The sequence below is a fragment of the Chinchilla lanigera genome, unplaced genomic scaffold, assembly GCF_000276665.1.
Source record: "Chinchilla lanigera isolate Chin_1 unplaced genomic scaffold, ChiLan1.0 scaffold00032, whole genome shotgun sequence".
NCBI classification, from domain to species: Eukaryota; Metazoa; Chordata; class Mammalia; order Rodentia; family Chinchillidae; genus Chinchilla; species Chinchilla lanigera.
In genome coordinates this window covers 11,821,636-11,836,495 of record NW_004955433.1, presented here as the reverse complement: position 1 = coordinate 11,836,495, position 14,860 = coordinate 11,821,636, and the positions used below count along the sequence as shown (strand labels likewise).

General features: G+C 44.4%; 1 protein-coding gene across 1 annotated transcript in view; it reads right to left on the bottom strand.

The window, feature by feature from the left end:
- Window positions 1–1,540: 1,540 nt before the first annotated feature.
- Fto (fat mass and obesity associated) overlaps window positions 1,541–14,860 on the bottom strand; it is a 410,887-nt gene continuing 397,567 nt past the window's right edge. Inside the window, exon 10 of the mRNA XM_013516227.1 lies at window positions 1,541–1,632. Within this exon, the coding sequence (XP_013371681.1) occupies window positions 1,556–1,632 (77 nt within the window). The 3' untranslated portion in view covers window positions 1,541–1,555. The remainder of the gene's footprint in view (window positions 1,633–14,860) is intronic.

The following is a 14,860-nucleotide window of genomic DNA, read 5'->3' as shown; positions in this document are numbered from 1 at the left end:
GGAGCTGATTTTCAAATGCCTGGCCAGGCCCTCAAGGAAGCTAGTGCCAAGCTTGGAGGGGCACACAGGCCTCCTAGTGCCACCCAAGGCTCACAGCCCTCACAGAGCAGTTTATATCCCTGTGAATTTAATGGTTCATTGATTTATTAAAATCCAGCCACGATTCCACTCCTTGCCTATAATTGAACGGTGAAGATAATAGCTAGCATTTGTTGACTATGAGCATATATTAACTCATTCACCTCTCTAGCAGCCCCTGAGGTAGGTACTGTTATCTTCATTTTGTAGACGATGAATTGGAGGCACAGAATGGTTAGATCACTTGCCCAAGGGCACACAGCTGGCGTGTGATTGAGCTGGAATTTGAGCCCGTCCAACCTGGCTTTCAGTCCTGGGCAGTCCTGTGTTATTCTGACTTGGTCAATGGTTTAGTGTCACTTTCTCAAGCACGCATAACCAGAAATAGCGTCAACAGTCAAGGAAATATATACATTTGCAAAATCCATCCACACATCTTCCTTCATGTCTTGGGGTCTTGTGATATTATGAAGAAAATATGGTGTGGAGCCAGCCAGGCTGTCGCTACTGAGCACTAACTACTACCAGGTACAGGGCCAAGGACAGAGCACTCGTTGTCTCTCTTAGCAGCTAAGGAAACTGAAGCTTGAGAAACCAAAGTCTGTCTTGTAAGCTCCAAGCAGAAGCAACCTTCCAGTCTGGACAGTTTGCCTGTGGGGCTATGATCAAGATACTTAATCCTCCTGCACCTCAGTGGACTCATTTACGGCATGATGCAAACTAATGCCGCAAACTCACAAAGCTTCTCCCGTAGTGTCCGGCACCGAGTAGGCCATCAGACGGCAGCTACAGAGAGCAAGGAGGCTCGCCAATCATTGGGCACAATTGTTATTAGAAAAAACTGCCCAGGCTCAACTGTTAAGCAGCCAGGGATTTCAGGGACTCCTGAGAAAAGTATTGATCCACTAACGACCTGCCTAAATCACTAGAAAGCCATCTGCAAACAAAAACGCCCTTGAGAAATCATCAGTTGTCACCGCTCCTTAACCTTCCTGGCCAGTGATGTCAGACGGCAAACTCCATTCCCTAATGTTGTGCTGTTCCCTCCCTTCTCCCTCCACCTCGCCCCTGGTTAACAGCTTTGGGGACAGGATGCTAACCTTTCCAGAGCCGCCACCTCCCAGCTAAAAAGGAATCCTACTCAGGGCTGACCCCAGAGAGCTCCAAATCCGATTCATTTTCTCTAAGTCCTAATAAATGAGAAGGAGGCAGGGTGTCTCGGCTCTCGCTTTTCAATTGCACGATCCATCCCGGGGATGTGGCCATGAGGCTGGGAGCATGACAGATCCATCTCATTAGGCAGTGAATTCATCACATCTTCCATCTCCATTTCCCGAGCTTCCGTGGCCAACCCCTGCCTTGCTTCTCTCCCACTAAGCTCTACTCAACGTTGTGTCCACTGGCCAAGCCACAAGACAGTGGACTTAAAGGGTTCATTTGAAAAACACCAGAGCTTTTCCTCTTTGAAGGCCTGACTTCATTTATTTCCATGACAAATCTGCAACTCTGGCTGTGCCCAGGCTGCTGGCTGGAAGCTGGCAGAGGAAAGAGGACCTGGTGGGGAGAAAAATGAAAGCAGAGATGAACAAGAGCCATAATCTGACTTTGAACCCACACACCAGACTTCAGGGATCTTAGTCAAGTGGGAGAGCAAGCTGACCCACTTGAGCAGCATGTGGAAGGAAATCTTCCAAATTTGAGACTGTAAGGACCTACCCAGACTCTGTCACATTCTACTTGCCCTGTGAAAGGACAGATCCCCAGTGGGGGGTCTTTGTGCCCCTATTTGCTATCTAGGGAGAAGAGCAAATGCCACTCAGACAAACCATGACCACAAGCCAAGGGGTCAGCAGATTTGGAAAAGCTCGACTTCTTTTTCTGCCTATCTAGCTTTTAAAGTTTTAAAACAAATATGAACTCTTGTTCATATTTGTTCCTCCCAAGTGAGGTAAATGAGAGTTGTACTTGGACATACGCTGGGTCACAGTGTATTTCTTAGAACATCTTCCCACATTCCCTTTGGAAGAAGTTGCCCAGCTGAGCACCTCTGAGCCCTCCCAGACCACTGTGGGAGTCTCCATTGGTTCAAACACAAAAGATCACTCCTTCAATAGACGTGTGAAGGTGCCATCTGAACGCCACTCCCTATTGTTTTGAGTAATAAACTCCTTTTCATGCGACTCCAGAATAGGCAAATCAACACAGTCAGTGGACAGTGGGTGCCAGGGGCCTGGACAGGGGGCCTGGACAGGAGGAACCTGGGGAGTGACTTTTAATAGTGTGAGGGTTTTTTTTTTCTTTTTGAGTGGTAAAAATATAGAATATAGAAAGTGTTATAGGATGATTTGAATATAGAAACATTGGTAAAAACATTGAATATAGAAAGTGATATAGAATGATTGCCCATCTTTGTAAATGTGCCAAAAATCACTGAAGGGAACACTTTAAGAGGATGAATGTTATGGTGTATGAATTATATCTCAATTTTTACAAAGCAAACTCTTTGGCGGTGCTGAAAGGATGATGGAAGATTTAACACAGAGAAGAGTGAGTCCACTAACTTTTGGAGATCCTAAGAGGGTGGTGGGAGCCAGTGCAGGAATGTGAAGTAAGGGGCTAGCACTGACCTGAGCAGGTGTGAGGAAGATCTCTGTGGGTGGGAGCAGGGGCTAGAACTGGGAATTACCCAGATGCCCTGGCTTCCTGCACCAGCGATCCAGTCACCAATAAATCAGACCCAAGTCTTCAGAGCCAGAGAAGGATCCTTCTCCTCCCAACCATTGTAAGCTCCAGTGAGCTTAAGGAAGGAGGATCATTCTGCACCCTTTAAAGGACCACATGCCATGAGGCAGGAAACCCAAGCAATAGGCACGGTTAGAACTTCACTAGCTGGAAGACAATGACAACTCATAGGATTGTTTGGGATCTCAGCTTCCTTCCAAAGCAACAGAATGGGAAGAGTTGATTTTCAAGAACTTCGCAGCTTGAGAATTCCAAGGCCCTGTTGCAATTTTCCAGAGTAAACATATTGTAAGATGTTGTTTGATAACACTTTTCCCATTAACTGAAGCCTAATTTTTCTCAATGAGTCTTTGATGGAGAATCACATCGTGTGATTTCCACCAAGTTTCTTCTTCTTATCAGACTATGCTGGAGGCTCATCAGGGTCACAGTCTTGGACTCCCCACAGGACTAGCAGGAGGAGAGGCTCTGGGTGAGTATTCAATGCAGGCTGGATGGATGGAGGGTTGAAAGTCTCTTGAGGATGAAATATGATTCCCTGGCCACTGTTCCCATGCAGCTATGGGGAAAGAGACCACTCCGTGTGTTGAGGAGTATAACTACCTGCAGGGCAGTCTGGGACCAGGCCCTAATATTTCTGAATTCTTGGCAGTTGTAAGGCTGGATGCTGGGTTTTGTCTTTGAGGCAACTTTCACTTTGGGAAGGACCATTTGACAGGTGGGTTTACCCAGCCTAACATTAGAATACGATCCTCCCTGCTGTGCTGGAGGAAAGGAGTCACCCAGAGATGCATGCCTCAGATGAGAGGGTCAGGCATCCGCTTTGTCATGTCAAAGGCTGACCTCCCAGACCACCCACAGGAAAACTCTAACATTAACTGATTTTTTAAAAACTTCCACGTATAAAGGGTCAACCATGAGGCTGTTGTACCAAGGGTGGGGAAAGAGGGGACCTTTAGGAAGGGAATTCCTGTGTGGGAAAAAAATCTAGCTCCTGCAGCAGCAAGGCAGGGGAAGAGAAGCAGCAGGGGTCTTGCTTGAAAAGTGGAGGCCCTGCTGGTTTGTAGGTGCAGGGAATCTGAGTTTCAGGGTCACCTTTTCCTTTCTGGCATTGTAGGTCCCTGTTGTTATTATCAAAACTTTGCTCTGCCCTTGGTCTCAGCATCATGAAGAGCTATGGGATGGGCTCTTGTCTTCTTTTGGGGGAAGGAACCTACAAGGAAGCGTTTCTCCATGGTGATTCTTTCTCATGGCAGGACATGTACCCCGGAGTCTTGGAAGGTGCCCAGGAGCAAAGCGAGGAGCACTCAAGGTGAACAGAAGTAGAAGGGAACAACAGTGGGGCTGAACACTCAGCGTGGCTCATGTCCACAAACCCCACCTCTCCCCACGCCAGCTCCACTCCTCAGGCCACAGCTCCAGCAGTCACTCCTGGGCGGGTCATCAGAGCTGCTTCAGCTCAAGTTACGGACTGGAGCTGGGGAGGCTCATCTGCTCTCCCAAGTTTCACTGGCCAGCACCCTTGGGCCTCCCCATGGGGACAGGAAGCAGCTGCCCACAGTGTCCATGTCCAAAAGTGTGCCACTAAGGAGCCATGGTGCCACTCCGGAGCACCTCCAGGGCCCATGAACGCCATACTTGAAGATGGAATCTGGTGAGGACTGAGTGACCAGACTCGCTCTGTGCCCACATCATGGAGCCTCAGCCTCCATGATGGTCAACGCCAGAGATTCTTCTCAGAACCATCACCTGCCAGAGCCTGAAGAACATCCCAGGATATTGGGACTCAGGCGCAGTTATATTAAAGGCGTAGTTCTAATAAAGATGCTGAACTATATAGCTGGACCTTGTAGGTTCTCATGGAGATGTCTGGGTAAAGTCATAATGATACTGTCATTTAAACAGCATGTCTAAGACAGCCTAATTCTAAATACAGTCAAGCAAACAGCAGGACAATGAATGGATGTGGTCATGGCTCAGGATGTAGCTTGTGGGAATGGGCATCATTTGTGTGAGGTGTTACAGTGTGTGTGATTCAACTTCAGTAGTGCCCCACTCCAAAAAATTCTCTGCACTGAACTTAGGACTTACGCAGTTGGCAGTGTGTTCCTTTGGATGACCCCCTCCCCCATTTAGACAGCAAGTACTCCTGGGAGTCCCACTCTCTCCCTACCATACCCGAGTACTTCAGTGGGAAGAGGGGAGGTCAGCAGGGGCATTTGGACTGGGGTATAAGATGTGGGAAGAATAGGTAGAAGAGACTAAATTCATTCATGTCATAATTTTGCCACTTTGGCTTTTTCGTACCTATAGCCAGACTGAGAAGTATTTTTGCAACCTGTGGGGACAGTGACAGCTATGACTTCATTCCCATTTGGAAAGGGGTGAAAAAGAAATCGGGGCCACATTGCAATTTCACTTCACACCCACTAATTTGGATATTAAAACAAAAGCTGGGCTGGAGATATAGCTCAGCAGCACAAGCACCTGCCTGGCAAGCACAAGGTCCTGAGTTCAATTCCTGATACCAAAAAATATAAAAATAAAAATAAAACAGAAACCATACCCAGAAAACAAAGAGATGGTGAGGATGTGGAGAAAATGGACCCCTTGTATGTTACTGATGGGAATGAAAATGGTGCAGATGCGGTGGGAAATACTAAAAAAATCAAATATAAAGTAACCATGGGATCCAGCAAGTCCATTTCTGTTACACACACAAATGAATTGAAAGCAGAGACTCAAACAAATACTTGTCCACATCTATAACAGCATCGCTCACAATAGTCTGAAGGTAGAAACAACCTCAATGTCTATGTATGGATGAATTATGAACAATATATGGTACATGGCTACAATGGAATATTAGCCTGGGAAAGACTGAAAGTCTGATACGTGCTATAAAGTGGATGAACCTTGAAGATATGTTAAAATAAATACATCAGACCCAAAAGAGCAAGCACCCATATGATTACTCTTATTCAAGGTTCCTGCAATAGCCAAATTCTTAAGACAGAAAGCAGAAGAGTAGTTACCAAGAGCTTGAGGGAGGAGAAGGTTGGGAAATTAATGTTTGATGGGTACAAAGTTTATGTCTGAGAAGATAAGAAAATTCTGGAGGTGGATAGTGATGATGGTCATATGATAGTGTGAATGTATTCAACTCCACTGAATTGCACTCTTTAAAATGGCTATGGTGGTAAATTTGATGCTACATATATTTACCACAAAAAAAAAAAACCTTTAAAAGGAAAGAAAGGAAATTTCTCTTTCCTCTAGGAATGGAGTTATAATTGGGGGTTCAGATTAGAACAGCGATGGTGGACCTATGGCATGCATGCCACAGCAGGCACACAGAGTCCTCCCTGTTGTCACTCCAGCGGCCAAGCATCAGATGACAGTTGTCTTTTCTAAACTGAAACCTCAGCATTCAGGCTTAGTTGCAGTGTTGGCACATTATGATAAATAAATGGATTTTAGTTTCAGTACTTGGTCTCTGGAAGGTTTGCCATCACTGGAATAGAAGATGTATCTGTTGGTCAGTGGAACAGATCAGAAGATGCAGAAACAACCCCAGACATACTCAGCCACCTTATCTTTGATAAAGGTGCCAAACACATTCACTGGAAGAAAGACAGCCTCTTTAATAAATGATGCTAGGAAAACTGGCTCTGCACATGCCAAAGATTAAAATTGCACCTATATCTTTCACTACATACTTAACTAAATTTGAAATGGATCCAAGATCTAAATATTAAAACAGAAACATTAAATGTGCTGGAAGATAGAATAGCTAAAACTCTTGAAGACGTTGGTATAGACAAAGACTTTATGAATAAAACCCCGATCACACAGGAACTATCACACAGAATCAACAACTGGTATCTCATCTTATTAAAAAGCTTTTGCACAGCAAGAGAAACCACCAACAGAGTGAAAAGACAACTCACAATGTGGAAAGAAATGTTTGCCAGCTGTTCCTCAGACAAAGGATTACTATTGAGAGCATATAAAGAACACACAAAAAAAATCAGACCTGCAAAATTTAAAGACTCAATCCAAAAATGGGCATCTGAGATGAATACATACTTCTCAGATGAAGAAATACAAATAGAAAATAAATATATGAAAAAATGTTCAACATCACTGGTCATTCAAGAGATGCAAATTAAAACAACACTGAGATTCCATCTCACCCTGCAAAGAATGGCTATCATCAAGATATCAACCAATAACAAATGCTGACAGAGCTGTAGGGCAAAAGGAACACTTCTCCATTGTTGGTGGGCATATAGACTGGTGAAACTACTGTGGAAGTCAGTGTGGAGATTCCTCAGAAAACTAGGATTGGAGGTCCCATTTGACCCAGCTATTGCCCTTCTGGGTATCTTCCCAGAAGAATTGAAAGCATCATACCACAGCAATATGTGCACCCATGTTTATAGCCACACAACTTGTAATAGCTAGATGTTGGAAACAACTCAAATGTCCATCAACCAAGGAATGGATAAAAAAGATTTGGTCTTTTTATACAATGGAGTACTACTTAGGCATAAAGGAGGATAAATTGGAGACTTTTACAGGTAAATGGATCCAACTAGAGACCATACTTATAAGTGATATAAACAAGACACACATGTGTAAACATCGTGTTGTCTCCCTAGTGTGAGAAGCTGAAAGAATAAATAAGACCCAAAATGTACAATAGATAGTGTAAAATGAGAAGAAACTTCAAAAGGAAAGAGGAACTAGGATGGAGGAATGGAGAAAAAAAGAAGGAAAAGGCAAAAAGAAAAAAATATATAAATATATATATATAGTAGTTAAGATAGTTACACTACTAATTTCTCTTAGTTCATTGAAAAGAACGGTTTGTGCTGATGTTGTTTGCACAATTAAATGCTGATATCTTGCACTCTGAGTAACTAATTTAAAGATAACAATACACAATGTATTAACCATTGTTACCTGCCTATTATCTCGTTTTGAAACTTTGTTTTATTTTTTTCCCTTTAAAATAAAAAAGATGTATTAGTTGGGATGAATTATGCTAGATAACAAGCATCCCCCTAATTTATTGCTCATGCTACACATCCATTGTGGGTTGTTGGTGAGAGGGCTAATTCTACTCAGTCAGCAACTCTAGCTGACAAAGCAGCATATGCCAAAGCGAAAAGGATGCCCATAGGTCTGGCACTAAAGTAAACACTTTAGTTTGGACATAACACATGACATTTATGCTCAACACTGTTTGGGCAGGCTCATCAGATGTCCTATCAAAGGCTGGAAAGTGCAATCTTAGCATGTTCTCAGAAGGTGCAGAGCCAGAAGCCTTTGGCAGACAGCACTAATAACCCCTGCAGAGGTAAGGAAATGTATCCATGGGAAATGATGCCTCCTTTCCTTTTGAAATTGAAAATGCCATACTGCTGTCCAACTGTACATCCAGCCCTCTATTTATCAACTCGTTCATTCCACAAAACTTCTTTGAGTGTCTGCAATATTGACAAGGCCTTCTTTATGAGCTTGGTCACTTCTTGATATCACAGATGGTTTCTAGTTCCACCACGGAAATGTCCAGTCTCCAAGTCACCAAGGCCTAATTCTACAGAGAATTAAGCAGGCTTCTGTGGCAGTAATCCTCTCTCCTCAGCCACCTAGGCAAGGACTTCTGCAGGGCTCTGGCCATCGAAGACCTTCTCAGCTCCTTCAGGTGATGACTGAGGCTACCAAGGTCCGAGCAGCCACTGGTAACAGGTGACAACTCCCCAAAGCACAAAAACCCTCTCTTAACTTCATTCACCAAAATGAATGTGTGATGGCAGAGATTCGAAAGTAAAAACATTAAACAATAACAACAACAACAGATACCAGAAGAAAACAAGGAGTAATCTATGATGGGAAGAGCTTGTAAGGCAGAAAGAAGAAGCAATAATGGGAAATATTAACAGATTTGACTACTGGAAGTCAAATGCTTTTATATTATAAAAAAATAAAAAATAACATTAGAACACCCGATAGATTAGAAGAAATTTTTGCGACACATACAACAGACAGAAGGATAATACTCTAAATATACAAAAGCCTCCCACAAATCAATAAAAAGGGATGGATTTTTTTTAATGACAAAGGCTCTGAACAGACAAAAGAAATTGAAACCGCCAGTATGCCACACAGTATGCTCAAAAATACCCTTTCTTAACCCTCTCTTTTCTTCCTTCCATTTGGAGCAGCGAGATGGTCTAGCTGTGTGTCACTACCCATGTGTCCACTTGGTCACTGTAACCCAGTCTGACCCTGATTCTGCCATTCCAGCTGATATAGCAAAGACTCCAATCTAGCTCCCCAGAGGAACCAGGTGCATTTGTGGAACAGGAAGCGGGATTTGATAGGAATCAGAAGAGGCTTGGTGGGGCAGGGGTGGAGCAGAGCACAGAGATGGAGATGAGGTTAGGGGGTGCTCTGGGGCCTGGCAGGGCTTAGGAGGGGGCAATATTCTTGGGTTTTGGAGGGCAAATTTTAGTCACTGCTGTGGGTAGCAGGGTACCACAGCGGAGACTAGAGGCAGAAAGACCCATGGGGTTGTTGACACTGTCCCAGTGGAAATAAAGGGGAGCAAGAAGGATTTGGCAAATGAAGGAAAGACAGGACTGCGGGGCAGCTGTGAGGACTGACAGACTAGAAGGACAGATGTCTTCATGGGGCCAGACCCATCTCCAGCAGCCCCTAGGCAGCCCAGGAGAGCACGGAGCTGTCACAGGGCAAGAGCGGCTCCCCGCCTGAGGACAACCGGAAGGGATGGCAATCCATTCCCGAGACTTCCCCACTACCACTCAGCTGGTTTCTAGGCTTTGAAGAAAGAGCCAGGCGAGACAGCTATCACTCACTAAGCAGTGCGGTTCTCCCACGGGTCTGTCTGCATATGATGCTGCTCAATAAATGGAAATCTAGATGCTTGTAAAGTATTATTTGGGAAGATATTGAACCAAAAAAAAATCCAAATGAATGATTTGATGCCCTATAAAATGAGTCTTTAAAAATTTTATAGGTTCCCTCTTCGCCCAAACATAATCTTTATAACCCGGCAATCGGTCTCTGATCTGGCGCCTTCTTGTAGGAGGTGGTTACGTTTGGTGATCGCGGCGCCAGCGCAACATGGATTCCTCTCTCTGCCCCTCCCCAGCCGGGAGGCCTCCTGCGAGAACAATAGATTCATAATATGAAGCAACAAAGGAGGCGGGAAGCAACAACTCTTGGAAATTAGGTCAAGACACAATCAACTTCCAAATTTAAAATTATGTCTGAAAAATGTACCTTTAATACAGGAGGCCGCGGGGCCCCGTGGGATAAAGCTTGTAGAGTTTAAAGTTCCTGAGTGGAGGCTTTCTCAGGTAGCCTGAAGTTTACCCTGGAGGTTAAGCAATAAAGTGGAAACAAAAATAATTTAACAGTTTTGCAGTTAGTTGAACCCAGCAACAGCTCTCTAAATAGCTTTCACCTTCCTGGAGCTTGCCGTCCTCATAAAGCTACAAGATGCATTTCAAAGCTATGAATTTGCTAAATAGAACTTCATTTCCTCTTCTTATTAGAGGTAATTAAATTTATTAGACGTCAGTAAAAGCCTTGTAAACAGAAAATATGAATGCTTATAAAAGTCTGCCCTTTCTTTTCAACCTAATAATTAAGATGCAACGAGAAAGCAGCTAATAACGGCTCATAATTTATGAGGTGCCATTCACCCCAGAATCTGAGACATATTGTGGAGGTATTAAACACTGAAATGAAAATAATACCCACTGAAACACATTATTTATTAAATACATAACCACTCAGAGAAATAAACACATCACATAAAGAACTTGATATTTCTGATGGAAACAGTATATACATCATCTCCTGCTTTGGATCTATTACCCATGGAGTCAAAATCTTAAATCAAAGTCACAACTTGTTTAAATGCAAACTGCCCGTGGCAGCCAGCAAGCCCCAAATTTCCACTAGACATTCACCTTGATATCAGTTTTCAAAGACAGTCACTGTGGAGGTTTTTCATTATTATTGTTTTTAGCAGTCTCCAAAGAAAAGAATCCCTTTCCAGCAAGCATTAGCAAAGGAAAAATAGGACAGAGGAAAAGGAAGAGATTCTAAAGAGAATTGTAAGGATTAAAACTTCATCAAAACGTTTCCCGCCCTCCAATACACACCAATTTAGAAGCAACTTCAGGTTCAATGCCCCACCCTCATTCCCACCCCAGCGATGTTAGTTACCCCCATAAAAGTTTAAGAGCATATTGTACATCTCTGCTGGTTGTCTATCTGAAACTTGCCCCGTGAAATGTTTGGCACAAATGATGAACGGAATGTTGAATACCTTATTTTGTCAATTCAAAGATTCCTTTGATTTTAAAGGACACCATTATTTTATGCATTAATAAGAAAGAAAAATAAAATATTGTTAACTAACTGATAGTATGCTATCACTTTAAGACTCATCCTGCTGTCAGAGGTATTAGAGCTGAAAAAAATGTACATTAGGATCCACAAAATACAATCCATAAACTAGATGAGGTAACTGGATGTCACTCTTAAAACTATTACCTTGGTTATGGACTATGAATATCTCAATGAAGTTGTTAAATGTATTATTTTGAACTGTATGTTGAAAAACCCTAAAATTCAGTTCTCTATAAGGTGCCCAAGAAAGGGCTGACCTTGAAGGTGACATTTGGGGAAGGGTCAAAAGGAGGTGAGAGAGTGAGCCAGCTGTACAGATGTCCACAAAAAGAGAGTTCTGAGCAAGTGCAAAGGCCCTGAGGTATGTGAGTACTTGGTACAGGAATCCAGATTGAATGGTGCAGAGATGGCAGGGGATTGGACAAGGTAGAGAGGGTTACAGAAGATGAAATCAGAGAGGTAACAGCAAAGTAAAGTTCTCTCCAGTTTTCTATGAAGCTGAACAAAGTGATTTTGAATGTTCTTTTTAAATTTCGGGGGAGTGGGATAATCTACCCATTTCACCATAAACCCTGCTTGGTAGTTCCTAGCATGCTTTAAGAATCAGCTGGCCTAGCATCTCTGCCACCCTCTCAGTGTCCTCCCCAGGCAACCCTCCTCACAGACAGACATAGTGCTTGGAAGCAGCCCTTGCTTTGGTCCCATCATTCCCTTTGCTTTCAAAACAACACGTGAGTGCTATCACTTCTGAATCATGTGGTGGGGGGGTTCAGGCTACTTTCAAACATGGGCTTCTGAGATGCTGCCTTTGCTTTTCAGCAGCGATCAGAAATCAGCCCTTTTATACAATAATGCTAAGCCAGAAGCGGCCTCTTCCTCTCCCACCACCCAGTCCCAAAGAATAGATAGCATCAGAATACCAGGTACCCCCAGGCATGGTTGCACACACCTGTAATCCCCGCACTTGACAGGCTGAGGTAGGAGGAGCATTGTGAGTTCAAGACCAGCCTGGGCTACAGAGTGGTAGCCTGAACTACATAGTGAGACCCTGTCTCAAAAAGACCAAAAAAAAAAAAAAAAAAAAAAGAATACCAGGTGTCCCGGGGTGGGGTATAGACTCGGTGGCAGGGTGCCTGCCTAGCATGCTGTGAGATGCACAAGATCCTGCATTCAAGCCCAAGCCCTCAAAAAAATAAATGAAAGCCAAGTTTCTCATTCAACAATACTAGGGGACATTTCTAAACAATCATGGTGAGTCTTGCACAGTCTTGAGTTTTATATGATTAAAAAAAATTTTTTTAACCTTCAAGCAAACTTATGTTACAGGTGCTAGTAGTAACTCTGTTTTGTAGAAGAGAAACTGAGGCACAGAGAGGTTAACCAACTTGCCCATGGTCATACTGTACTCTGTGTGCATGTGTGCTTTTTACAGGAGCACCCTGGGGTCTGGTTAGGACTGACACCAGAGCTCTGATCCCTAGACACTGTGGATGACTCTCCTCAACTGAGCTATTGGGACTCCGCTGGCAGGTGTGAGATCTTCTATGTCTGAAGGAACCAGAAGCTTTGACGGGATTGAACATGTAGCTAAGTTAAGTTGTGACATACAGGTTAAATGCTCAGGCTCTGGAGCCGGACTGCCAAGGTTTGGCTGCTATCTTTGCTGGATCCTATCTTTGCTGTGTGACCTGGAACAAGTTACTCAGTTTCTCTGAGCCTACCTTTGCTTGCCTGAAAAACGATGATAAAAATAGTAACAAGCAGCTGGGACTGCTGTGACAGTTGTGCGAGACAGCAACGTGAAGCGCTTAGAACGCTGGCAGGCTTATGGGGGACCCTAGACTTAGGGCAGTTTATTATTTTGGTCATGGGTTTGAGAAGATCAAGGGTCCCTGTGACCAAGCACCGTGAGACTTCTCCCAGAGATCAGGGCCACAGCTCCTCTGGCAGGATTCATGAGGAAAATGGCAGCCATATGCACGGAAGTCACGTCACCAGTCCAAAGAACAGAGCGCGCGCATGCGTGCGTGCATGTGTGTGCTTCACCAGTGAGGCCTGGCTGACGAGAAGGCTGTGTGTGAAAGCCTGCGTGATGGAAACGACTCACGAGAGTCCCCCAGGAAGGTGCCTTGTTGCAGGTGGGCGTCCTGTTTCCTGGCCTCGTTTTTTGTTTGGTATTTATTTTGGAATAATAGGCTCACAGGGGAAAAAAAAAACGAACGAGGTCCTGTGTGTTCTCAATGCCAGCTTCCCCTAATAATAGTAGTGTCCTGTCTAAGTAGAAGACAGTATCGAAACCAGAAGACTGACATTAGTACATGGACTCCGATTTGCCAAGTTTTGCATTGACTTTTATGTGTGTGTGCACAGTTGTACATAGTTTTTTCATCTGTGTAAACTTGTGCAAACACCAACATAATGGAGGGGCTGGGGATTTAGCTCAGCGGCAAAGCGCCTGCCTGGCAAGCGCAAGGTCGTGAGTTCAGTTCCCGGCACCAGAGAAAAACCAAAAAAAACCATAATGGAGGTACAGAGCTGTTCTATTCTTACACAGGTCTCTTGTGCTGCCTGCCTCTGGATAGCCACTTGCACCACCCCTAACCCTGAATCTGCTCTCCAGCTCCATCCTTGTGCTGTATTAAGACTACAGAAGTGGAATCATGTAGGACATACCATTTCAGATTAGGGGTTTTGCTCCACTCAGTTCCCTTGAAATCCATACAGTAGTTTAGTTCTTGTTTATTGCTAAGTGGCATTCCATGGCATGGCTGTTCCAAAGCTTGTTGAACTCATTCTCCTGCTGAAAGGCTTTGAGGCCATTGGCAGGGTGAGGCTATGAATGATCCTGCTCTGAACACTCACATACACCTTGTGCATGAATATAGGCTTCACATCTGTGGGACAATTACTGGGCCAGAGTGTTAGCACAGATGTAGTCTTGTAAGAAATCGCCAACCTGATTTTTCCCAGTGGCTGAACCATTTCACTTTCTTACCAGTGATATATGAGGGACCCAGCTATTTCACATCCTCCTGGTGCACGGCGTTATCACCGTGTTTAAGGCCGCGGCCATTCTCACTGGTGTGCGGCGGTATCTTTCTGTGGTTTTTGGTTCGCATTTCCACGATGGTTAGTGACGCTGCACAGCTTTCCACCTGCTTGTGCCCTTTGGCAAAAAGTCTGGTCAGTTTTTTACCTAGTGCTCGACAGTTTGGCTCCAGGTGCAGTCCTTGGCTTGTGTGTAAAAGCTACATGGCAACATCTCAAGTGACGTCCCCATTGCCCCACACTCCGGACTGTGCTCTACCTGAGTGCAGTACAGGGCTGGAATCCATCTGCCCTTTGGTGTGTGCCTGCTGAGCACAGATAACTGACCCTCACGTTCAATGTTTACTATATGACCCCGCTGTCCTAACAGCTGATGAGCCCAGGCCAGTGGGATCCGAAAGTCTTGCCAACCCAACACCAGTACCCCACGTCTGTGAACACTGGGCATTCCCAGTCCCCCATCAGCCTCCATTAGCCAAGACAGTCTGTTTGGTGACTTTGCTTTCTGGGAGTGGGCTGGCCCTGGATCCAGACACTT